Genomic DNA, 27,483 nt, shown 5'->3' with positions numbered 1-27,483 from the left:
TGGGAACCTGTGACGTAATTTTAGCGCGCCCTCGTCGTTTGGAGTGGCGACGCGGAAGATGGCGCGTTCCTAGAAGCCGTTTTCGGCATCAGTAGGCGGCACCGTGTGGATTAGGAGTGTGGGGGCGCGGAAGCAACCAACGCCGCTTCGTGTGAACAAGTGGAAAGGGGCGGGCCGGACGGTTCCGGACCGAAGCACGAGGTGAGGCCCGGCCACGAGCCGCGCGGGTGGAAGGGAGGAGTGGGCTGGGTAGTGAGACCCCGCGCCGAGGGCGGAACGCTGGGGTCCAGCGGAGCTGTGAGGCGCGTACGCGGGCCCTCGCGGCCCTGGAGTAGCCCGGTGGAGCACGGGCTCCCGGGCCGTGGGAAGCCTATCGGTTCTGGATCCAAGATGTGGCGTGGCAGGGTCTGAGTGACAGGCTAAGCAAAAGCGAGGGTACCCATTGTGTCCCCTGTCGCCGGCCAGGGGGGTGCATTTGTCCTTGGAGGCTTTGGGTTGTACAGTACAAGAGAACATGTTCTCCTTACTAAGACCTATGTGTGATGTTAACTGCACACGCGACCTTGCTGTGGAAGCAGTGCTGTGAAAGCTTTAAGCATTAGATCGTTCCTCCTTTAAGGAAAAAGTGAAGGGACTTTAACATTATTTTTCTCTGAGAGGAGATTCATGCCGAGGTATGGCCGCCAGTGCTCAAGCTCAGCGACTCCTGCAGCTTTACATTTGGGAATATTTGTGATTCAGCAAAATTATTTCGAGGCCCATAGCATTTGCTCTTTTCCCCTTAATTCTCCTATCGCGTGGTCAACAAGAGACTCTTACAGCAGAGTGATTTGCGTACATAGCAAAGACTGATAATCTGGCTCCTGATGCCAAGGTTGTAGTAGGCACACCTCTTAGCCACACGTTAAAAGAGCTCTGTTACATGCGATAGTGCCTTTAAGAGATGCTTGTTATTTAGATGGAAGCAAGGAAGAGCAGTTGTCAACCATTTATTTTAACCTCTCGTGGACTGAGATTTCTCTGTTCCATTTCCACATTATTTCAAAATTTTATACTTTGGGTAAGGGTAGAATGACTTCATTATATGAGCTTGATAGCTTTCTTTACATCATTCCCTACATGGCTCAATAGCTTTCCCAACAACATTGTTCCACACGGAGGAAAATTTTGGTAGAATTAGAAAATTTCTTCCTGTTGGTTGTGGTAGGATTGCAGGTTTTTTTTTTTTTTCCCCTTTCTGGTTTTCTGATGGTGTGTAGCACAGGGGCTGGTGCAAACCGTTTAATTATTTTGTGAATGTGTGTTATAGCTATAGGGCAGGAGGGTATTTTTTGCCCTGATTACACTTCTTAAAACCAAAAGAGAATTCTCAAAGGAATTTAGTTCTAGTAATAATGGATGGAGGTTCTAAAGCAGTGTGCAAAAATTATTTGATAATTAAACAAGTCTTTAGCTTTTGTGATATTATGAATGTATTTGCATTCAGAACCAAGCTAGAAGGCAGAAGAATGCTTGTAGTATTTGGATTTAAAATATACTGAAGATGTTTCTTCAGAATACAAATATCCATATTTAGGGAAAGGTGATGTTCGATTCTTTTTTTTAAGATTTTTCTTTTAAAAAATCTTCATGTGTGCCCTTGTGTGTGAGTGCTGATGCTGAAACAGGCGAAAGAGGGAGTTGGGTCTTCTGGTAATGGTACAGGTCGTGCCCCACCTGACATGCCTGCTGAGAATCCAATTTGGGTCGTTAGGAAGAGTAGTAGCATGTGCTCTTAAATGCCAAGCCATCCCGCTAGTCCCCATTAGTTGTGTGTGTGTGTGTGGGTGTTGCATGGGCATATGTGTATATTTAATCTTCCTTCTGATTTATCATTATCATCATTACTATTTTTGAGATGGGCTTTCACTCTGTAGCTTTAGTTTGTGTGGACCAGGCTGGCCTCAGCTCAGAGATCTGCCTACCTTTTTTCCTAAGTGCAAGGTATGTGTTACCACATTGGGCTTAATTTAGTATTACCATTGGTAATTTAACATTTTTGATCTTTATTTTATTTTTGCAGTGTTGGGATTGAACCCGTTTTGCCATTAAGATGTTTACTATGTGTGTGTCTTCACCCTTGTCTTTGTTTAGTCTCGTGGTGTTAGAGGTAGAACCCAGGGACTTGCACTTCACAGCTGCATTAGAGTCCCCAGCCCCCTTCCTTTCTTTGTGTGCATCTGATGGGTATAGTCAGCTAGTTCAGGGGGTTTTACACAGTGGCTGATCAGATCTCTTGCAGGTGTGCTTCTGGAGTGTCTTTATTTCATTTTCTAAAGACGAGCCTGACTACCAGTGAGCCTGCAAGTACAAGCTTTGTAGAGCCTAGGTTCATTAGTGTTCTATATCCTTGCTTCTCAAAATGTGGCTTATCACCTGGGAATTTGGTAAAAATATACATTTCAAGCTCAACTGGAAAGTTACTGAAACAGCATCGCATATCGAGGTATTTTTAAAGCATGCTTTATTTGCATATATTATACATGGTAATCGATTTCATTATGACATTGTCATGTATGTAGTAGATTGTGATCATATTCATCCCATTACCATCTTGTGTCCCTTCCACTAATCCTTCCTGTTTCAGCTAGCCTCTTTGTATTTCATGTCTCTGTCCCTGTCTCTCTCCTATGAGATTCATTATGGTTGTTTACAGAACGTTGGTGAGGATTTGTTTACACTTACCGGTGGCTGCACCATTCCCTTGCCTCCCTCTCAACCATTAGTTGTTATAAATCCTCAAGGAGAGAGCTCATGGGCCCTTTCCTTTCCTTTTCATGGCAGGGTGTTGATAGCCTCACTCTTGTGGTCTGTTTTGGTTTGTGATATGTGTGTGTGTGTGTGTGTGTGTGTGTGTGTGTGTGTGTGTGTGTGTGTATGTGTGTAGAACATTTGCTTGCATGAGGAAGCTAGAGGACAGTGCATTGTTTCCTTGGGTAGGTGTCTGACTGCTATTAAAGCCCGACTGCCTGAATGGCCAAGCAAGTTCTCTTATGATCTACCTGTTTTTGCCTCCTACCCCGTGTTGTGGTTATAGAAATGTGAACCCATGCTCAGCTTTTTTACATAGGTGCTGGGGATTTGAACTCAGGTCCTCATGCTTGTAGAAGAGACTTAACTACTGAGTCATCACTGTCCCTCAGATTCAGCAGCTTTGTGTAGGTAGACACAGGTGCTGTGGTTAAAGAGTGCAATAGTTGACATTTGACCCACTTTCATCCCTGCTTCTTCTGACTCCTATATTCTTTTTGCTCCTCCCATGGTGTTCTCTGAGTCTTAGAATCAATGTCATACATGATACATATAATAATTTAGTCCCAGTACTTTGACCAGTTAGGAGTCTCTGTTGTCAGTACTGACCACTGCAAAAAGCTTCTCTGACTGAAGCAGATAGAGCACAAATCTATAAACAGTAACGTTGAAGGCAGTTTTGCAGAGCACAGTGAGTCAATTTTGGAAAACAACTGCAGTAGCTTCCCTTCTAGGGCTTCTGAACTCTCCAGCCATGGCATTTGACTGGCTTTACAGAACCAGATGTGAATTCCCTGCTGGAGAGTGGACATCAAATTCAATCAGATAGAATTGGATTTGCTGAGACTTCCCACTATTGTAGCAGTGGGCTCATCTTGCTTCTGCTCTTAGTACTAGCACAGGACTGACTCATAATTGGCTAAGACTGTTAATGATAGTTCTTCCCCCAGCAGTCAGCGGAGCTCTTTGTAGCACCATGAGGGCTAGCCAGCAGGGAGGGAGCTTCCAGTTCAGTTCTAGCTTGATTTCTCTGTATCTTGTGAGTGAGGCAGATGGCGTTTTTTGTTTGTTTGTTTTTGTTTAGCAATATGGCTTTATACTTCTAGTTCTGTGGAGTGACTAACAGTGGCAGTTTGCCTGTCTCGTTTTGGGAGTCTACAGATTCTATTCTTAGCAATGCTGTTTTTATTTAATAAGTTATGCAGAATCTACATTTTAATAGGATGTCTAGATTATAGGAGTGTCAGTAAAGTTTCACATGTACTACTTTGGTCTATGAAAGTTGGAAAATGAGCTTGTGTGTGCGTGTGTGCGTGTGTGCGTGTGTGTGCGTGTGTGTGAGATTATGTGCCCATCATTTATTTCATGTGCCCATCACTTATTGATGTTTTGCTTATTGTTTGCTTATTCATTTGGTCAAAGAAACTGGTTCAGATATGGTTGTTTTATAAGATTATCCCTACCTATTCATAACTCTGTCTCTGATTCAGCCTATTGGTTTCCTGGCCTTGTTAGCTGGTCACTGTTAGGGTTTAGTATTGAAAGTGGGAGTGACAGCTAGAAATTCAACAGTGATTTTTTTTTAAAAGAAAATTATTTAGCTTTATTTGTATGGATGTCTTGCATGCATATATATAAAGTTTGTGTACCATATGTGTGCCTGCTACCAAGGCCCCAAAGACGGTGCTGGATCTCCTGGCAGTAGAGTTGCAGGTAGTTATGAGCTACTGTGTGGGTGCTGGGAACTGATGCAGGTCCTCTGCAAGAGCAGCCAGTAGTGCTCTTAACCACTGAGCCATCTTTCCAGCCCAGCAACGAACGTTTCTTTTCTTTATTTTTAATTGAATTTTTCCATACAGTATATTTTCATGTTTTCCCCTCCAATTCCTCCCATTTTCTCCCTGCCTCCTTACCCACCCAACCTCATGTGTTCTCTCTCTCTTTTAAAAAAACAAAAATACTAAAAAACCAAAGCACGAAACACCCACAAATAAACTAATAACCCCACAAAAATCAAAACAAATAGGCAAAAAACAGTAAGTCCATAGGGGTGGGGGAGGGGAGAGGGGAAGGTCAAAGCAAAGCAAAATTAAACAAGATTTCCCAAATATGCTGTTGAGTTTGTTAGAGTGCTGGAACAGCGTTGAATTGGTTGATGTACTCAGTGGCACACTATTGGAGAATTGTGATTTTTTTTTTCCCCCTTTGCCCATAGGTGTCAGTTGTAGGTTGCTTCTTGGTTAGGGATGGGACCCCATGTCTGTTTTCTCCTTTCAGTACTAGGACCTGGTCTGGCTTGAAGCTGTGCATTTCTTCTGTATGTGATCGCAGTCTCTATGAGTTCATATATGTATACATTCTGTTGTCTGGAAGGCACATTCATCTCTTTTGGCTCTTACAATCTTTCTGCCTCCTCTTCTGCACGGACCCTGGAGATTTGAGAGGTGGGATTTTATGAAGACCTCCTATTTAAGACTGAGTGCTCACTTTTGCACATTGTCCAAATGTAGATTTATTTCAATCTACTGTAAGAAAAAGCTTCTCTTAAGGGGGTTGAGCATGGCATTGATCTATGGGTATAGTGGTATGTTAATAGGAGTTATTCTACATCTATGTTCCTTTAACAGAGTAATAGTAATTAGTTTCCCCAGAGGCTATGACCTAACTAGTTTCAGGTCCCTGGCCCCCTTAGCAGTGTCAGGTCATAGAGTGGCCTTAAATCTATCAAAAAGTGGTTGGTAATTCCCATACTCTTTGTGACTACTCACTAGTATATCCTATAGATAGGTCACTCGCAATCATGAGCATTTATTTCCTAAATACTAGATATGGAACCTAGTCGCTCTATGCGTTCCTAGTAGTTCTCTTTTCCTGCAGAGGCTGTTCACGTGTGTCTTTCCTTTCTCACTCTTTAAAGACATTCTTGCTGTGTTACCTACAGAGTAGGTAGGCTATACTATATTTTCAAATTGGCAGTAAACAGATCAAGGTGCAGATAGATTTAATTTTCTATAAACCCCTGTTGTTTACTCATGTTCTGCCATGCTAAACTATAATCCTTCTAAAGAAATTGGATTCAAATAAATTCAGATCTTGTTGTGCCAGGAATATGTCTAACCTACCTACAGCATGCATTCAGTTTGGAACTCTGACCCATCTTTCAAGGCCAAGCTTTTTCCTTCCCCCTTCGAGGAAGCCTCTGCTAAGCTTATGAGGGTATAAGTAGCTAGGTCTTACCACAGTCTTTACAGTGTATTATAGCTTGTTTTCTTTCCCTTGTAGAAAGAATTGATTGCAAAGATTCCTATGGTATATTTCTTTCACAGGGATGCATGGCCAATAGAGTTTTTTATTGTTAATGACGGTGAATGTATGTGGAATTATCTGAGTAATATCAGGAATATGTTCTGTGAAGGTTAGACTGAGGAGGCTTGAAAAGGGCTTGGCTGCTTTTTGTGGCTTTATTCAACTATAGTAGAGACCAGGGATTATTCAAAAATTGATTGATTACTTTTGTTGTTGTTTGTATTTTGAGACAGTGCTTTAGTATGTAGTCTTGGGAAGTTTGAAACTTGCTACATTGATTGTACTGGCCTTGAACTGGAAATGATTGTTTGTGTCTGCTGGGTACTGAGGTTTCAAGTGTGACTGTATTTGGCCAAATTCATTTAACAGATTTTTTTTTTTTGGTTGTTATTGTTCCTATCTAGTTTATTTAAACCAAAAATGGTAATACAGAAAAGAGACTGAGGTGGCAGCTGCCCAGAATCTCTGTGGGTTACAGATACAGAACGGTTATGAGTCTTTGGACCCACACTTTAGTAACAAACAAGTCAGCTTAACAGCTAATTTTTTTTTTATTATTCTAGGCAAGGTACTATTCTACTTTCTAGGATATACTTTGAGCAAATTTACGTCCCTTTACCCTGGCCATTAAATTCAAATTGAGAGGCTGTACTGTAACTGTCTGTGCATACTAACATGTCAGGTTTTGAATAGTGTTACACAGAAAGATTAAGGCTGTCAGACGTTAGAAAATCTGGGTTGAGGATTGTTATGCTTCACTTTGGTTGTCAATTTGACACAAACTTAGGTCACCTGGGGGTCACTGCCTCCATCATGTGGCCTTATTGCCATGTCTGTGGGGGATTTTCTTGTTTAGTAATTGTTTACATTGATGTAGGCAGCTCAACCCAGTGTAGTCAGTGCTACCCCATCCCGTGTAGGTGAGCATACCTCCATGCTTTATTCTGTGATGAGATATCATGGCATATGTGAATGAAGAATGTACATTTTTTAACTTTAAGTAGTTTATGGTTTGCTAGATAAGCTACTGTTAAGCAAGGAAATAGATATAATATAGAAATGTCGAGAAGATGTGTCAGCATGCAGTTGGGGATGTCCACAGAAGATGGTGTTCGCCATGAACACTCCCTTTAGCTGCAGTGCTGCTCCTTAGCAGCACTAGAGCTAGAAGGGAGGGACCGAAGAGGGCGGTGACTCATCCAGGGAACTGTTGTAAGTGCCATCCTCCCCTTCTTCCCTTTGACTCTCCCTATTTTTCCCTTTCTCTTTTCTTAGATCTGGCTATGTAGCCCAGGCTGGCCTTGAGTTTATGATGCTCCTGCCTTAATTTCCAGAGTGTTGTTGGGATTACAAGTGTATACTAGCATGCCCAGCACTAATATTAAGTTTTCTTTCTTTTTTTACCCACCCCCCCCTTTTTTTCTCACTTTTAATCCCAGCACTGTAGAGGCAGAAGCAGGTGAATGGGTATCTGTGAGTTCCAGGCCAGGCTGGTCTATGTAGTAAGTTCCAGGACAGTCCAAGCTACATAGTAAGATTCTGTCTTAAAAAAGAAAGAAATGGCGCTGGAGAGAGGGCTCAGTGGTTAAGAGCACTGACTGCTCTTCCAGAGGTCCTGAGTTCAATTCCCAGCACCACGTGGTGGCTCACAACCATCTGTAATGGGATCTGATGCCCTCTTCTGGTGTGTGTCTGAAGACAATGACTGTGTACTGTATTTATTTATTATATTATATTATATATAATTATTATATATAATAAATAAATCTTTAGTTCATAAACTGTCCTTTTTGTAACTTTTCTGTTTTAAATTTTTCGTGTGTTTTATGATTCTGTTTTGTGTGTGTGTGTGTGTGTGTGTGTGTGTGTGTGTGTGTGTGTGTGTGTGTGTGAGTGGAGACTAGAAGAGGGAATGGAATCCTCAACTGGTGGTTATAAATGGCCTGATGTCTGTGCTGGGATCCACATTTGAGTCTTCTGTGGCAACAACAGGCGCTCTTAACTGCTGAGCCTTGCTCCAGCCCCATGGTTGATTCACTTGCTAGCTAGCTTGCTTTCTTTCTAAAAATTGCTTTTATTTTTTTAGATTTTAATATAATTTCATCATTTCCCCCTTCCCTTTCCTCTCTACCATATCCTCTTCTTTGCTCTCTTCCAATTCATTGATTCTTTTTCTCATTGTTTTATGTACATACATGTATAAAACCCCTGTACATGACAGGTAAGTGCTGTTACGTTCCTTTTTTAAAAAATAGGAGGGAGCCTTGCTAAGTTGTCCAGGCTGGTCTCAAATTTCTTGATTTTTCAGATATCTACTTGGGGGACAATTTAACCCTGGCTCGTCACTTTTAATCCTAGCACACTAGTGGAAGAGTCAGGCAGATCTGAGTTCAAGGCCAATGTGGTCTACATAACAACTTCTAGGCACCTGGGGCTACATAGAGAATTTTTCAGGCAAAACAGAATATTCTAGCACTTGTACTCCTCTGCCCTTTAAGTTGACAGTGTCTTTCCAACTAGAGCATTTGCTTTAAACCATCTCAACTCATAACCGAAAGTGTTGACAGGAAGCACTGCTTCCCTTTGGAACTGTTGAGGATTTGCATTGAGAGGCTGGTGTTATTCTTTGGTAAACTGTTCATTATAGTTATTTCCAAGATACTGTCTCCTCAAAGAGAGGACAACTTACTTTGTGGGAGATGATTCTCTGAACTATGTTGGTCCTGGAATTTGAATGCAGATCATTACATCCGGTTTGGTGGTAAACCCTCTGAGACATCTTGCTGGCCTTGCTTTTAGTCTGAGATGGGGTTTCATTACATAGACCAGGCTGGCCTTGAACTCAGGGTGCCCGCATAGTTAGATACCGATGAGGGGCCTCTTGCTGATTGCAGACTTTTTACTGTATCCTTATATGGCAGAGAGAATGAGGTAGCTAGCTGATGTCCTTTTACAGGCACATTTGGACTATGCAGAGGATCTGTCCTGATGGTCTAATGCCTACCTAACCTCTCTGCTCCAGATACCAAAATTAGGCTGTAGATTTCAGCATATGAACTGGGCAGGGTACACAGTCATTTATCACATACAAGATTCTCTAATCCCTCCTTTTTTTTGAGACAGTCCTACTCTATTCAAGGATTGCACTTAACTCAGTTTATTTTTCAAGTATCATTGAGTATGCATCTCTCTCTCTCTGTTCACTTTCAGTGATTTTGATACCATTAAGGGAGGAGGGGAGGCTGAGGAAGAAGGATCCCAGTTGCCTCTGGTTTTCTAGGAGGTGATATTTAATCAGAATTTGGAAACTTGGGGTTTTGTGTATGTGGGCTTTCCAATTTCATTTTATGTTTACTTTGTGAAACAGTAAAAGGCAATTTTCTTTAGAAATATATTGATTTATGTAAAGTAATTGGAATTATGGAAGTTCTAAGTAACTACTACATACAAAATGTAGAAGTCAGAACTTGCATGAACAGGAGAAAGTGCTTCTCAGACCCTGCAGTTTTCCTCCATTTATGTTACTGTGCGTTTTGTATTGTATATCACGTGTATTCAAGTGTGCTGACTTATCCTTGCAGGCTTCCATGGATCTCAATAGTGCCAGCTCTGTAGTTCTTCAGGTCTTAACACAGGCCACCAGTCAGGATACTGCTGTCTTAAAGCCAGCCGAGGAGCAGTTGAAACAGTGGGAGACACAGCCAGGTTTCTACTCAGTGTTGCTGGTAAGTAGTTCTTGAAATAGTTTATTTTTTAATAAAGTGAGACATCATTATTTTCATAGTTCTGTAACTATGGAGGTTTATGGATTTGCTGAAACTGATCCAAATCTTTATCTGCCATTGTCCCCATCATCACAGTAGTATAAGGCTCCTGAGGGTGTTTCACAAGTATTTTTTTATGAATCAACATTTTAGATTTTTCCTTTTATTGTAATTTAATTAAAACTTTTGTTTTCTGTTTTTTTGAGACAGGCTTTCTCTATGTAATACTGGCTGTTCTGGACCTCACTCTATACATCAGGCTGGCCTTAGACTCAAAGAAATCCACCTGCCTCTGCCTCCCAAGTGCTGGGATCAAAGGCATGCACCACCACTACTCAGCTTAATTTAAACTTTTAGTAGAGGACGTCACTTTCTTTGGTTATGTTTTTCGTGGTTGATTAATGACTTTCTGCTTTTACTGTCTAAGCATTCATTCTGTGTAAGAAACTGGACAGGATATATTCTCAGTGTCTCTTGAGAAAGTATCAGACTGTGATGATTTTTCGATTTTGCTACACCAGTGCTGACATCAAGACAATAGGTAGTGTCTTCTCTGTGTCCCCATCTCAGTGAATTTACTCGGAGTTGCTCGGCGTCAGCTCAGGAATACCATGTTCAGTAATTTTCAATATGTTTTTCACTAGGTTGTTGTTTTTTTTTTTCTTTTTCCTGTGATGGAGAACAAATCTAGGGTCTAATGCAGACTAGGCAAGTCTTCATCATTGATCTCATCTCCCTTTGTATCCTACATTTCACATTAAAACATTGTTTTTGGTTTTGCTGAGACAGTCTCATTGTGTAGCCTGGTTTCCTGGAACTTGGTATGTAGACCAGACTGGCCACCAGCACAGTGGTATTGGCTTGTCTGGTTGCTAGAATTAAAGGCATTTGCCCCCATGACTGGCAAAATATTGTTGACTTTTTTTTCCATCTAGAAACTTAAATATTTCTAGACAGGACTTTTTTTTTTTTTTTTTTTTTTTTTTTGAGGCAGGGGTTTATGTAGCCCAGTCCAGCATTGAACCCTATTCTCTGCCTCCACCTCCTGAGTGAATATCTGAATTACTAATAACTGCTTAAGTTGATTTCTCTTCCTTTTTTGTTTTTGCATTTTGACTGATTTATTTATACATTAATTATTACATTGGTGCATTTTCATAAAGTGTTTTTACTTGTTCCTGTATATGCATTTCTGTATTTAGAGTGTTTGAGGGAGGGGATTGAGACCAGGTCTTGTTGTATAGCAGGTGCTGACTTCACATTCAGTAGTCCTCCCATCCAGCTCCCCAGTGTTGGGATTACAGGCATTTGCCACTACAGCTGGCCTGCATAGACAGACATTTGTATAAAATGCTGTGTGCATGTCTTCTGCTCTGCTGGATTACTCTGGAGCAGTGGTTCTCAACCTTCCCAATGCTGCGACCCTTTACCACACTTCCTCATGTTGTGGTGACCCCAGCCATAAAATTATTTCATTGCTACTTCATAACTATAATTTTGCTACTCTTATGAATCGTAATGTAAATATCTGATATGCAGGATATCTATTAAAGGGGTCTTGACCCATAGGTTGAGAACCACTACTCTATAGAGTCATGAAAATATGTATACAAATACATACATACATATATACACATACATACATACATACATACATACATACATACATACATACATTTGGACCTGGTCTTGTTATTCTCAGGCTGGCTTCAACATGCAGTGTAACCAAGGATAATTTTGATTTTCTGATTCTCTGGCTTCCACTTCCCAAGCATTGGGTTACAAGCATGTTCCACCATACTCAGATTATAAGGTGGTGGGGATTGACTCTGGAGCTTTATGCACAGCAGGCAAGCATTCTTCCAGCTGAGTTATATCTCCAGCTCAAACTTTAAAGAAGATAGAGTTTTACTCTCTAACCTAGGCTGGTGTGCAGTTTGCTTCCTAGAGCAGGCTAGTTTTGAATGCTTCTTGCCTCAGCCTTTTGAATATTGAGGATAAAATAGTTTTTGAATAGGGCATGGTAGCCCCATGATTCCAGCACTCAGGAGGCCAAGGATCTTAAGTTTGAGGGTATGAGTCTACATAGCCAGTTAATAGATCGAGACTTTCTCATATCCACAGCAGAGTAAATAATGACTCTGGAGGCTTCTCTAGTCTAAGGTTTAGGCTTGCTGTTAGGGCAGTCTCTCAGCTAGCTCATCTGACTTAATCTGACTTATAGCCATCTCTTTCTACCCTGAGCCATCATTCTCTCTGCCTAGGAGGTCCACCCCCTATTTTCTGCTCCAGATATTGGCTTTCAGCTCTTATTATAACCTTTATTGTAACCAATCAGTAGGGAGACAACTTCTGGTCTACTTCTAGATTGCCTTTCGACAGATAAAGAAGGATGAATATTTAAAAAATAGAAAAGCTGGTGATGGGCCATAGAAATGACAGTACCAGAGTCCGGCCAGCACTTTGCTCTCTGCTGGTACAGAATTATTAACAAATTAAAATACAGAGACATACCTTCACACAAGGTGAAGAAAGATTACCCCAACACGTGAAAGTCTAGTCATAGACTCATACCAACTCTCATACTGAGGGAGATGGAGATAGAGATGGGGGTTTGCATAGGGTAACAGAGAGGGAGCGGGGCACTGGGTTAGTATTTTAGAATTAGATTTTATTTTATTCTGGAGGAGTCATACTGTGTAGTACTGGCTGGGCTGGAACTCGTTATGTGAATCAGACTGGCCCGGAACCTACAGGGATCCTCCTCCCTTTGCTTCCTAAGTGCTACAATTAAATACAAGCACCACCATGCTTAGTCTGGACAAGGAGTTCTTTAAAATTTGTTTTCTGTGAATGAGTGTTTGTCTGCATGTATGTATGTGTACCATGTGTGTACTTGGTGCCCTTAGAGACCAGAAGAGGCCATTGGTTCCTTCTGGAATTGTTGAGTTGTGAGCCTTCTGATATGGGTATTGGGAGTCAATCCAGGCCCTCCTCTGCAGGATTAACAGGTTTTCTTTTCCACTGTGCCATCTCCAGTTCCCTAGACTAACCTTTATAAGGCTTATTGGACAATAGAATTTCCCCATTGGTTACCAAGATGATGTTGCGTGGTTTAACTGCATTCTTGTTTCATAGTTTGCCACCATTGTACAAAACAGTAACTTTGGACTAACATAAATTGTTATAACACGTCTCACCTTATGCAATTTAAAAGTGCTATTGTACCAGCATGGTGGTACACACTTTTAATCCCAGCACTCAGGGGATGGAAGCAGGTGGATCTCTGTGAGTTTGCAGGCATCCTGGTCTACATAGTAACTTCTAGCCCAGGCTATACAGAGAGACCCTGCTGAACGAACGAACAAAGTGCTATTGAACTCATTTGTAAACATGATTGGTTTTGTTTTTTAAATCTTATGAGTGTGTGCCTGTGTATCTGTATGTACCATGTGCATGCAGTGCCTATGGAGGCCAGAAGAGGGCCTCAGATCCACTGGAACTGCAGTTACAGATGGTTGTGACTCTCCATTTATATTCTGGGGACCGAATCCAAGTGGTCTGGAAGAGCAACATGTATTCTAACTGTTGAACCATTTCTCTAGCCCCATAATCCTGACTGTGTTGCTAAGTAGTCTTGTTATGGTGGAATAGGTTATTTTCTTATTTAGTTACCTTTCCTGTTGTGATAAAACACTCCAGCAAAACCATTTAATGGAAGGACAGGTTTATTGAGGTTCATTCACAGTTCAAGAATCTGTTCTGTCATGGTTGGGAAGGAATGGTAGCAGGAGCTTGGGGCCGCTGGTCACATTGAATCCATCCATGCTCAGGAAGCAGAATGCAGTGAAAGATCATGCTGAGCTAAGTGCTCTCCTGTTTCTGTGGTCTAGGATATTTGCCCAGCAACAGTGCCTCTACTTTTAGAGTAGGTCTTCTCAATTCAGTTAACCAAATCAGAGTAATATTTAACATACATGAGCAGAGGCCATCCTAATCAAGATAATTCCTCATGTACCTGCACAGAGGCTCGTGTCCTGGGTGAGTCTGATCCTTACAAGAGTTAACATTCACAATTTTAAGCCAGGGATTTAATTTTAACTTAGGGACTTTGACTTTTACGTTCTTTGAATCTGCTGTGGAGACATCTACCCCCACCACCCATCTCTTTCTCTATCTAATTTTCAAGACAAGATCTTGTTGTGTGTCCTTGGCTAGATTGGGGCACATGGGAATTTGCTACCATCCTCTTGCCTCTGCCTCTTAAGTGTTGGAATTATATGTATGTGCCACCATGCCCTCTCTCTCTCTCTCTCTCTCTCTCTCTCTCTCTCTCTCTCTGTCCATCTCTCCATCTCAATCTCCCTCCTTTCCTCCCTCTTTGTAAATTTGATACTTCCAGTTTTTTATCAAGGAAATTTTCTAACATACTTGAAAGAGTAGTATAATGGGTCTTTACATGTTTATCTGTTGGTTAAACTTAGCGGAATGCTAGGGATAGGCATGCTATCTTCTGTTTATCCCAGGCTGACCTGGAACTTTAGCTGCACCTGTCTGAGCACTTCAAATGCTGGGGTTGTAGTAATGCCTGGCTAAGTAGGACTTTCTTAGTGTACATTGAAGAAGTATATATTTTAAGAAAATGTCAACAAGATATATGTAGTGATGAAATTTAAGCAAAATAAATAAAAAAATCTGGGTCAAGGTTAGAATACAATGAAGCCCTGGGTTCAATCTTCAGTATCTCATAAGCTGAGTATGGTGGTGAGTACCTGTGATACCAACATCTGGAGGTGCTGGAGGCATAAGTTCAAGGTCATTATTGCCTATGTTGCAATGTATATTGGTCAGCCTGAGATATTAGAGATATTTTCTCAAGAATCAAACGTAAGGGCTGCTTGATGAAGTGTTTGCCTCACAAACATGAGGACTCCAGTTCGATCCTCAGAACTCAGTGTAAAGATGACAGGTGTGGAGCAGGGGACAGGATGGTCCCAGGAACTTGCTGGCATGTCAGTCTGACCCTTGGGAAACCCTGATTGAAAAGGAGGTGGCTGGCATTTCTGAGGTGGCACCTGACGTTGTCCTCTGGTTTCTAAATGAAACCATCCACACAGTGAACATACACATCCTTGTAATAGTACAGACACACAAAAGTAAAGCAGACAAATCCATACTTTATTTTGGTATGTTAATTATGTTTTTAAATGATTGCATGTTTATTCTAATACAATTTTTTCTATTCACAGAATATTTTTACGAATCACACCCTTGATATAAATGTAAGGTGGCTTGCTGTACTCTATTTTAAACATGGGATTGATCGTTACTGGAGACGTGTAGCACCTCAGTAAGTTCTCTTGACCCAGTTGTCATCCATTACAAATGAAAAAGATGAGATGGCACCTGTGCATGCACAGGAGTGCGTCAAGGGTTTATTTGCACAAGTGGTAAGATTGGGACATTAGAGAAGTGAGCGTGGTCTTTGTGCAAGGATGATGTGGAGAGGTGCAAAGCATTTGATGTGTAAAAGAAAACAAGTGTGTTCACTACTGAAGAAGTGTATTTGCACAGTTCAACAACCACATCATTGTTTCTCTACGTGGGTTTGTGGCCTCCCACGCATGCATCCCTTGCGTGTGTTTTGCCTTCCTGTCTCAGCATCCAGCTTCTGAGAATCAAGCTGAGTGGCAGAATCCTCTTGAAGAAGTAAAATGTTTTGATTTTTGAAAACGAAATCCCATACTATATCTGCATTCAATGAGTCTTCATTTCTGTAACTTGCATTTTCCCTTGGAAGAGTGGATGGATACCATATGTTTACAGTTTCGTTAGATTAGGCTTTAACTGTAATGTAAGGGTAAAGTGAGAAGATTCATTTTAAGAGTTAGTACATAATGTAGTTTATGGACAGGCAGTGCAGAGAAGTCTGGAACTTTGTTAGACAGTGGATTTTGCTGAATAAATAGCAAGCCGTGCTCTCCAGTAGGTGGCGCTCAAGCTCTACAGGTTTTCATTTGGATACGGAATGTGAGTTGTTTTATTCTGAGTATCTCAGAGTGCCTGTAAAGCCTACCCTTGAGCACTGTCAGAATGAAGTGGAGTATTTGGGCTGAACTTTAGTATGAAGCTAACCCTTTTTTATTTCAGGAATAATTGATGATTTGGACGAGAAATGAAGGAATTAATGATGAGAAATTGTGTGCTTGTTTGCATTTTTGTACAGGGTTTTGGTGTAGAGCTGTGGCTAGCCTAGGACTCACTACATAGTCTAGCCTGGAACTTAGAGCTAAACCCTTGCTCATGCCTCTTGAATTCTTGGGTTATGGGCACGTGCTACTGTGCCTGGGTAAACTAGTGGAAATGTAAACAGTTAAGGAGGAGTCATGTGTTAGTCACGCAGTCTTCTAGTGTATTGAGATAAGAGTGGGCATGGAGATGAGTACACTTACGAAGGTCAAAAGGCTGGCCACTTAGGAATTGATTTTAGCTGCAGATTTGAAGCACCGAAAAGTTTGTGGTTTTGTTGTTAGTTTTGCATAGTTCTTATTCTGACCACTTTCACAGGATGAGAACTAACTAACTTAAGCTTCTATGTTGTTTTCATGCAGCATTCAGTTTAACTGGGCCATAGTTAGATGCTGTCTGTTTCTGTCTGTTTCTGTCTGCCTGGTTTTGAGTGCAGGTTTGTTTTGGAGACTTGCTGTAAGGATTGCTTGTGGTGCTCAGTGCATCTGTGAAGTAGACACAGAGCCACACGTTCTCTCCTCCATTGCAGAACCCGGTGCCGCCTTACACAGCGGACTCTTCTCTTCCCCTCTGCTGTGCTTCACGTTTTTCAAAATTCAGTTCACATGGTGGTGCTACTATGTTTTAAAGACTTTATGAAGCTGAGTTACCGTCAGACTCCTTCAAGTGCTGGGACTGTGGCCGCGTGCCCCTGTGGCTGTACTGTGCTCCTTGGGCAGAGCTGCTTTGGGATGTCCTGCTTGCTGACACCAGCCCTTTGTCTTTCTTCCCTTTAATTGCTGCTTTCTTTTTCTATCAATACGATTTGACATACATTTTGTTTTTTGGAATTAATGTTCTTTTAACTAGCTGGATGATATAGAAGCTTAGATACATTTATTTTCAGCTTTTTTTTGGAAATAGTTCAGTTGCCAAATCCTAGAATTATAGTCTTCTTTTTATTTTATTCATTCTGTTTACTGATTGGTTGATTGGTGGGAGGCGAATCTGACCATGTGCTTTCCCCTAGCTCCTCCTCCTCATTTTAAACAGAGCATGGTGGCTCCAGCAGGAGGATTGTTGTGAGTTTGAGGCCAGCCTGGGTTAGTTACATAATGAGGTCTAGGTCAGCCTGGACCCTGTCTTATATCAAATAGAATGCTTTAAATTTTGTTTGAATTCTATCTTTTTTTATAAGAAGCTTTTTAGTATACCACAAGGAGCACAGCAGGCGTGGCATTAACAGGATGGCCAGCTGGAATCGCTTCTCAGGCCGAAAGGTTAATCAGCGGCATTCTGTCTAATTTTTAAATGTGGAGATTTTTAGTAATTTTTATTATTGATTTTTTTAAAAAAATATTTTCTTATTTTACCAAAATACTATAAGATGGATAATTATGAATTATAAGCATTTGAAAACTGTGTTTTGCAGTTAGGGATTCTCGTGGTTTGTGTATGTTGGTCATCTAAGATCTGTGAATTATACTGCTTAAGACTTCTGTGTCTATTGGCTTTTTCCACGTTTTCTGAAAAGATTGCCAAACTCAAAGTATCATGGACTTGCCTACTCTTTCTCTGTAGACTTTGCTTTCTGTATATTGAGGTTTTCATAGGTTCATAGGTATTCAGGGTTGTTCTGTTATGAAAATTTCCTCCTTCGGTGACAGTGATGATGAGTTTGGACTTAGAGTCTTGTTTGTCTGATAGTGATAGAGCCCAGCAGCTATATTATGGTTAGTATTTGCTTGTTCTTTCTGTGGTTGGTGTTGGTATATGTCATATCTTTTTCACTATTATGTTGTTTCATTTACAATGAAACTTTTCATAAGTAGCAAATGGCTTTTTTTATTTTAAAGTGTGTGTATGTGTGTGTGTGTGTGTGCGTGTGCATATGTGTGTACATGTGTGTGCTTGTACATGTGTGCAGGTGCCTGGGAGGGCATAGGATCCACTGGAGCCAGTTACAGGCAGCTGTGAGCTACCTGCTGTGTGTGCTGAGAATCAGGCTCTTGCCCCCCACAAGTGCAGCGCATGTTCTCACGTCACTGAAACACCTCCGTAGCCTGTGCGCTTGCTTTTACCCATCATGGCACGTTTCCATTTTGGCTCTGTGCCTGTTATATTTATGTAAGTACTGAATGGTTGGGTTCAAATCTGCTGCCCACTCAGTCTTTTTTAGAGATACTGCTGAATGTTGATCCTGTGTACAGGATGTACACAGATGGTTGTTAGATTTTTTTTTTTAAATATCTTTTTTTTTTTAAGATTTATTTATTATGTATATAGCATTGTACCTGCATGTACATGTGCAGGCCAGAAGAGGGCACTAGATCTCATTATGGATGGTTGTGAGCCACCATGTGGTTGCTGGGAATTGAACTCATGACCTCTGGATGAGCGGACAATGCTCTTAACCTCTGAGCCATCTCTCCAGCCTTCCTGTTAGATTTTTAAATCTATTTTTCTTTACTTTTTGTTTTAGTATGCATGTATGTATGCATGTTTGTATGTATGTATGTATTTATTTATTTTTTGTTTTTGTTTTTGTTTTGAGACAGGGTCTTAGTGTGTAGGTAGCACTGGTGGTCCTGAAACTTGCTAAGTAGATCAGGTTGGCCAGATTTACTATCCGTCCACTGAGTGCTGGGATTAAAGGTGTGAGCCACCGTTCGTGGCTTTGTTTTAGTTTTTAAAGGTAGGGTCTTTTATAGCCACACTGTGTATCTGAGCCTGGCTGTGACATTCTGATCCTTTGCCTCCACCTCTCAAGTGCTAGAATTACACTGTGCTCCCTAGCACACAGCCTGGTGCTCACTGTTTTTGTTTTGTCTCCAGTCCTCATTCCCCATTTATCCTTGATCTGACTTGAGATTATTCAACTATTTAAAAAAAAAAAACATAGTAGTTCACTTGTTCTCTTTGAAAGGTTGTTTAGCACTGCTTTACAATTCAGGCGAATACCATTGCACCTGTCATGTATTAGAGCATACATAAGTGTTAGCACACTACTTTCTCTACTTAGTGTAAGAACCTCATAATTATACTTCAACTCTATTAAACCTTCCTGTGTAATATTGTTATGGGCACGTAGGTCCTATATATTTCCCATTAACTCTGTCTGTCCGTCCGTCTGTCCGTCCATCCATCCATCCATCCATCCATCCATCCATCATCTGTGTCTCTGTCTCCGTGTGTGTGTGTGTGTGTGTGTGTGTGTGTGTGTGTGTGTGTGTGTGTGTGTCTGGTTGAGCACCTTCGGTGTCACATGTATGGAAGTCAGATGACAACTTGGAGTTGGTTCTCTAGTACACGTGAGTTTCAGGAATTGAGCTCAGGTGATCATGCTTAATGACATGCCTTTGAGCTACCCCACTGGCCCATAGTTTATATATTTACACTCCAGGGTGATACACTAATCAACAGGATTCGTGAGCTTGCCCTGCCAGTTTTTATTCCCTTCACTGTCACTTTTCCTTCTGTTCCACTTACTTATTTACTCATTCACTTATTTGCTTGTCTGTCTGTCTGTCTGTCTGTCTGTCTGTCTGTCTGTCTGTCTATTTATGGCAGGATCTCATGTGTGAGCCATACTGGTCTTTAACTCCTTGTCCTGTTTCTGATTCTTGAGTTGTTGGTGGATGCTCAGTCACAAATACCGGTTTTCCTTATCATGCTTTAATTTGCATATTTCTGCTGACTTACTGTTCTTCATTTTAGGATTTCTCTTTCATACTTAAAAAAACAGATTCTGATTGTCTAGTGAAATTCTCTATCTTGTACATACTACAGTGCCTGCTGGGGTTTTGGATTTAGTCATGTTTAGTTTTTTGGGAATGCATAATTAGTTTTGATTGGATGCTAACGGTATAATTACAGTTAAAGAGGCATTAATTTCTGTTATCTTTCATGAGAAAGAATTTAGGTAAGCAGACAGAATATGACCTTAACCTTGATGTAGCTAAGGATATTTTTGTTGTTTTGATTTTTGGTTTACTGTTTGCCTCAAGTTAGAGCCTTCCTGAGGTTTTAACTATAGCTTTGTGTCTTCTGACATACTGCTTTCTGTCGACCTTGAGTTCTTTGCCGCTCTAGTGCTGCAAGGCCTGTTGAAATCTCTCATCTGCACCATAGTCTCTTGGCTGCTGCTTTCAGCTTTTTTTTTCCTGGCTGGGTACCAAAGGGAGGATGTATTGTCTCATCACAGCGCAGTCTCTTCTTGCTGAGACCGAGTTCCTCTGCTCTGACTGCCTGTTTTGTTTTGGGGTTGTTTTTCTTCAGGCTGCCATGCCACAAACTGAATGTTTATAGGTAACCCAGGCTTATTCTCTGAAATCCAAAAGCAGAAAGTTTGAGCCCTTTGAGGGCCCATAGGATTAGCTTTGATAGTTTTTGGTTGTGACCAGCAATATTAGGTCTTTCTTAGCATGTGATTGGATGATTCTAATCTTTACCCCTATTGTCATAGATCACATGATCTATGACAAGTGATGCATTTCTCTGTTTACATTTTCTTCTTATAAGGGCACCAGGCCAGGCATAGAGGTGCAGGCCTATAATCTTAGCACTTGGTAGATTGACATAGGATTTATGTTAAAGACCTTCTGGGCTTCATAGCAAGTTCAGGCTAACCTAGCGTATATATCAAGACCTTGTGTCAAAACAAGCAAAGCAACAAAAAGGAAAAGTTCCAGTATTAGAATAGAACCCATCAATGCAGAATGATTTTTGTCTTAATGTGATTTAATCTACAAAGATTGTATATTTCCAGAAAACTTGTACTCAAAGATACTTGGGTTATAGGACTTAACCATTTAATTTTGAGATATAATTTAGCTCATAATATATACTTTGCTCTTAAAAACTCCTTAGTTAAAATTCGTGTGTGTGTGTGTGTGTCTGTGTGTGTGTGTGTGTCTGTGTGTGTGTGTCTGTGTGTGTGTGTGTGTCTGTGTGTGTGTATCTGTGTGTGTGTGTGTGTGTCTGTGTCTGTGTGTGTCTGTGTCTGTGTGTGTGTGTGTGCATATGCATGGCTGCATGTGGAGGGCAGAGGATGGGATTGTGCAGTTATTCTTCCTCCCACCTTCATGTGGGTCCTGAAGAACCAAACTCCTTCTCAGGCTTTAGGTAAAGCTCTCTCTTACTCACAGTTGTTGGCTCTAAATCTTTTAAAATTACGTGTGTGTATGTGTGTATGATTAAGTTTCTGGAATAATTTGTCTCATACTAGATACATTATCATAGGCAAAATGGGAAACATTAAAATGATTAAAATTTAATTTAAAAATAGATAGTACAAAAGCCAGAGGTAGTGCACATCTGTTCTAACTCTTTGGAGACTCAGTCAGAAGGATTTTGAGTCAGAGGTTAGTTTGGCCCACAAGGGGAAAAATATAAAAATGTCAAACGACTGAACCAGTTTAACATTCAACATACATAAAATCCATAGTAACTTCTTGGTTCAATATTTTCTTTCTTTTTCTGTAGCAAAAAATTTTAATATTGTGTTTATCCTTTCCAAAGATGTAAAATGAAAGACTAAGTTAATTTTTTGAGACAAGATTTCACTATATAGCTTTGGCTAGCCTGGAACTCATTACATAGATCAGTCTAGGCTCAAAAATCCGAAGTCTGTTTGCATGTGCTTCCAGAGAAGTAGAACTAAGGGTATTCTTTCTGATCCTCAGCCAACTTGCTTTTATAGGTTTGTGTGTGTGTGTGTACACATACTTATGTGCTGGTATGTGTGCTATCTGGAGATCAGAGAACAATTTATACTACTTCTTTCCTTTTACCTGTGAGTCTGTGTTGGCAAGTGTGACTGCAAGTATCTTTTCTTCTTGCCTTATCTCACCATCTACCTAAATTCATTTTTAAAAAGTTTTCTGACAACCATTCTTTGATTCGGAGTCTTTACTTGTAAATTTAAAATTTTATTTATATGTATGGGTGTTTTGCCTGCTTGCATGTATATCTGTGTACCATATATGCTCTTGGTGCCTGCAGAGGCCAGAGAAGGTTTCATATCTCATGCAGCTGGATAACAGATGCCTAGAAGCTATTGTGTGGGTTGTGGGAATTAAACTGGTTCTATGGAAAAGCAGGCAATGCTTTAGCCACTGAATCATCTCCAGTTCCTATGGGTAAAATTTTATAGGAAGAGTTATAAAAGAAACCATAAGTCTATATCTTTTTTTGTAGAAAACTGTTTTTACATTCGTAAAGGTGAGCATCGGCATATTGCATTATTACTGTGGATTTATTTTATTTTCTGGATTTCTGTATTGTGTTTTCTGTTTATTTGTTTGTGAAGGAGCTTTAGGCTTCTCACTTGATGTATGCCAGCATTTAAAAAATGGCAACGATTCTTTTCAAAACTAAGCAGATAATTGTGTATTTAATGGTGTTTTATTGTTAAAATTCATAGCAGTTCTTGACTTCCTTGCTACTGGGTAGCATTCTCTTGCATAATAATTTTACTTTTTTACAGTGCTCTCTCAGAAGAAGAAAAGTCAACATTGCGAGCAGGACTCATCACCAACTTTAATGAACCAATAAACCAGGTCAGTGACGAAATAAAAAAGGTGAAAGCTGAGTGGCGCGCTTGAGACCATTCTGAGTTACATGTTAGGTCCCTGCCCCTACCAAAAAAATCCAACGAAGATTTAAAAAAAAAAAAAAAATGAAGACTCAAACCAAACCGATGAGTAATTAGAAATTTGCTAGCTCTTAGAATGTATAGACTATACCTTGAGGACAACTGCATTAAGTCATTTAGTATAATTCTAATAATATTTGTTCAACATAGTTAATTCCTCAGAGGTAATTTCAAAACATGAGTATATTATTTATCCCTTGCTTTGATTTCATAGTTATTTCTCGTGATTTCTTTCTTCTCTCTTTAGATTGCAACCCAGATTGCAGTGCTGATTGCGAAGGTGGCTCGGTTAGACTGCCCTAGGCAGTGGCCCGAGCTCATCCCCACTCTCGTAGAGTCTGTTAAAGTCCAAGATGATCTTCGACAGCACAGAGCTTTGCTTACCTTCTACCATGTTACCAAGACACTGGCGTCCAAACGCCTGGCTGCTGACAGAAAGCTATTTTATGATGTGAGTATTTAGCATGATTCCATTTGATTATGAAAATAATGATACTTGTATAAAATGACTATAATTTTTCTTGTATTAATATTTTTGGAATGATTTTGAAATCTTTCTAATCTGGACTGCAGTGATATGTATGGAAAGCTCACTTAGATGTCAGTGAGGATGCTTGTGTTAGGAAACACTTTGAAATTGGTTTGAGATTGTTAGTGTAGCTGAGATGTGATAACAGATCTCTTCATGAAAGCCGTGGGAAAGGTATAGTGTTAAAATTAGGCAGGTACAGTACTAAAACTAGGAAGTAGGATTGGCATGTTTAGATAGTTGATGGATGTAAAGTAGAGGTCGAAATGAAAGATTATATTAGCTCCCTTTGTCCTAGTGATGATGCTAAGCAGAAAGAACTTAGGGGAGGAGTTTATTTGGTTCCTGCTCTCAGTCCATCATGGCGGGGAAGGCCAAGTTGATGTTGGCAGACATATTGGTAAAGGCTTTTCAAATCTTGGTGGATCAGGAAGGTGAGAGCTCAGACTAGTCTTCACCCTATTTATTTTATTTTTATTTATTTATTTATTTATTTATTTATTTATTTATTTATTTATTTATTTTTGGTTCTTTTTTTCGGAGCTGGGGACCGAACCCAGGGCCTTGCGCTTCCTAGGCAAGGGCTCTACCACTGAGCTAAATCCCCAACCCCTAGTCTTCACCCTATTAATTTTGCTAGTGGCCACAGTCCCTAAAGTTCCAAGGCTTTACAAAATAGGACCACCAGCTATAGATCAAATTTTTATCTTTTTTTTTTTTTTTTGACACAAGAGAACATATTGTTTATTAAGTTTATATAAGATGTCTAGAATGAAAAATCTATTGGAGCACAAAAATTAGCAGCTGTCTTAGGCTAAATATGGAAATGAGGTTTTCTTTTTCTTTCTTTTTTTTTTTTTTTTTGGTTCTTTTTTTTGGAGCTGGGGACCGAACCCAGGGCCTTGCGCTTCCTAGGTAAGCGCTCTACCACTGAGCTAAATCCTCAGCCCCTGGAAATGAGGTTTTCTTTAAGTGGGCAAAGAGTGTCTTAGTAAAAAGTTTAATCATGATGATCATCATGTAGTTCAATAAATGCACTTAAAATCTGATCACTTAGGATGAGTTATCTTTTTAAGCTTTGTTTATTTTGAGACAAGGTCTTGAGAAGTGCAGATTGACTTTTCAAAATCACAATGTAGCAGAGGCTGGCCTTGAACTGATTTTCCTGACTTCTTTTCCTGGATACTGGTATTATAATCATTTGCTGCCATACCAGATGAGAGGGTTGAATTTTCTGAAATGCAAATTGTACCTCGGTAAGGTTTTGATAAATGAGACTAATCTGGAATGATCTTTCTTTCGCAATGCTAAATTGTACTATGATGATGCCTTTTGTGTGTCTGTGGAAGAGGCCTCACTTATTACATTTTAAAAACTAGAAAAATATCATAATACTTTCACTTAAAAATGTTAAGTTCATTTCAGACTTTTCAAACATTATCACGGCCTTACTGGAGAGCTATGAACACATTAAATGGTTGGCTTTAATATTTGACTTTGAGCCTCTGATACTAAAACTAGTGATTTTTTTTTCACCTGTGTATATATTTTTTTTTAAATTTATTTAATACTTAATAATAATTCTTTGGTTTCCGGGCAAACATCCCCTTCCCCCCTCCCCTTCCTTATGGGTGTTCCCCTCCCAACCCTCCCCCCATTGCCTCCCTCCCCCCAACAGTCTAGTTCACTGGGGGTTCAGTCTTAGCAGGACCCAGGGCTTCCCCTTCCACTGGTGCTCTTACTAGGATATTCATTGCTACCTATGAGGTCAGAGTCCAAGGTCAGTCCATGTATAGTCTTTAGGTAGTGGCTTAGTCCGTGGAAGCTCTGGTTGCTTGGCATTGTTGTACATATGGGGTCTCGAGCCCCTTCAAGCTCTTCCAGTTCTTTCTCTGATTCCTTCAACGGGGGTCCTATTCTCAGTTCAGTGGTTTGCTGCTGGCATTCGCCTCTGTATTTGCTGTATTCTGGCTGTGTCTCTCAGGAGCGATCTACATCCGGCTCCTGTCGGTCTGCACTTCTTTGCTTCATCCATCTTGTCTAATTGGGTGGCTGTATATGTATGGGCCCCATGTGGGGCAGGCTCTGAATGGGTGTTCCTTCAGTCTCTGTTTTAATCTTTGCCTCTCTCTTCCCTGCCAAGGGTATTCTTGTTCCCCTTTTAAAGAAGGTGTGAAACATTCACATTTTGATCATCCGTCTTGAGTTTCATTTGTTCTAGGCATCTAGGGTAATTCAAGCATTTGGGCTAATAGCCACTTATCAATGAGTGCATACCATGTATGTCTTTCTGTGATTGGGTTAGCTCACTCAGAATGATATTTTCCAGTTCCAACCATTTGCCTACGAATTTCATAAACTCGTTGTTTTTGATAGCTGAGTAATATTCCATTGTTTAGATGTACCACATTTTCTGTATCCATTCCTCTGTTGAAGGGCATCTGGGTTCTTTCCAGCTTCGGGCTATTATAAATAAGGCTGCTATGAACATAGTGGAGCACGTGTCTTTCTTGTATGTTGGAACACCTTTTGGGTATATGCCCAAGAGAGGTATAGCTGGATCCTCAGGCAGTTCAATGTCCAATTTTCTGAGGATTCTCCAGACTGATTTCCAGAATGGTTGTACCAGTCTGCAATCCCACCAACAATGGAGGAGTGTTCCTCTTTCTCCACATCCTCGCCAGCATCTGCTGTCACCTGAGTTTTTGATCTTAGCCATTCTCACTGGTGTGAGGTGAAATCTCAGGGTTAAATATTTTTATGTGCATTGGTGTTTTGCCTGTATGCGTGTTTGTGTGAAGATTTTACACCTGGAACTGGAATTACAGGCAGTTGTGAGTTGTTTTGTGGGTGCTAGGAGTTAAGCCTGGATCCTCTGGAAGATCAGTCAGTGCTCGTAACTGCTGACCTATCTCTCCAGTCTCCAGTTTTTAATTTTTGTTTTAAGACAGGGTTTCTTTTTTTTTTTTTTTTTTCTTTTCTTTTCTTTTTTTTCGGAGCTGGGGACCGAACCCAGGGTCTTGCGCTTGCTAGGCAAGCACCCTACCACTGAGCTAAATCCCCAACCCCAAGACAGGGTTTCTTATGGTACAGGCTGGCCTCAAACTTGCTATGTAGCTGAGGAAGACAGGATTGCTGATCTTTGTGCCTCCACCTCTCAAGTGCTGGGGTTGCCTGCCACACCTGGCTAGTTCAGGGCATTGACACACCCGAGCCCACCCAGCACACTCCGTCCAAACTGTGTCCGGTGGCAGTCTTTTACCAGGTGTCACCTTCTCCATACTGCTTACGGTGACACTTTGGACTGTACCATGTAAGACTGCTGAATTTGAAGGTGTTTGTTTTGGTCTTGCTCACATTTGGTAGTTATGAAAAATGTGCATAAGTAGAAAGTTTATGATAGTACTCAGAAAACTAAGGTATTTATAGGAAATAGCTTGTTTTGTGCGACTCTGTTTCCTTCTCTTACTGTATTCTGTCCCTCGGGCTTTCCCAGTGAGTGGTCTTTCCCTTGCAGGTTTGGAGGGTTTCTTCTGCTTCTTCATTTAGCATGTTCTTAAGCAGCCTTCTCCATGCTTGCTTCCTTCTGACAGCTACCTTCCTCATGCTTAAGCTCCTGTGCAGAGGTATATGCACATGTATCTATACTTTCTTTTTCCTCCTTTTTTTTTTAAAATAAAGGATATTCTGGCACAGCTAAAGCCAGAACACCTGACAAATTCTAAGCGCTGTCTATCTCTGCAGAAGACACCTAACGGACATGGGGAGGAATAATTGAAGAGCTGGCATACGGAACATAGACAGTTCAATGGGGAGCCAGAGAAGGGAGTCTTTGTAAAGCTTTCTTCTTTCACAGAAGGCTAGCTTACTTGTTGCCCTGTGCACAGTGTAGTGCTCTGGTTGGAGGGCAGTTTAGGGAAATGGGGGGAAGAGACATGTGTATCTTTGGGCTCTCTCTCATGTTCAGTACATTAGTTTTGACAGATGCAGCAGTGTGTATACATAGTCTCAGCTACATTTTGACTGAGGGCAAAGATTCGCTTGTCTAGGACAACTACTCTAGATAACATAGCAACAGAGTAAAGCAAAGAGGAACAACAACAAATCCACATTAGGTTTCAGTCTCTGGGTAACAGATGAGGAGTTTCAGAGCCACTCTTTTGAGATCCTTACTCTTGAGGTTGTAGCTTCCAAATCTTGGGTCATAGTAT

At 40.7% G+C, this 27,483-nt stretch overlaps 1 protein-coding gene across 1 annotated transcript in view; it reads left to right on the top strand.

Annotated features, from left to right (window-relative positions):
- The first annotated feature begins 36 nt into the window (after positions 1 to 36).
- The window catches only part of Ipo11 (importin 11), a 178,681-nt gene continuing 151,234 nt past the window's right edge, over positions 37 to 27,483 (top strand). The window contains 5 exon segments of the mRNA NM_001447235.1: positions 37 to 201; positions 9,678 to 9,821; positions 15,110 to 15,210; positions 22,576 to 22,648; positions 22,991 to 23,194. Of these exon segments, the coding sequence (NP_001434164.1) occupies positions 9,684 to 9,821; positions 15,110 to 15,210; positions 22,576 to 22,648; positions 22,991 to 23,194 (516 nt within the window). The 5' untranslated portion in view covers positions 37 to 201; positions 9,678 to 9,683.

The sequence above is a fragment of the Rattus norvegicus genome, chromosome 2 (assembly GCF_021556685.1).
Source record: "Rattus norvegicus strain SHRSP/BbbUtx chromosome 2, alternate assembly SHRSP_T2T, whole genome shotgun sequence".
Classification (NCBI taxonomy): Eukaryota; Metazoa; Chordata; class Mammalia; order Rodentia; family Muridae; genus Rattus; species Rattus norvegicus.
This window is presented reverse-complemented; position numbering and strand designations above follow the sequence as displayed.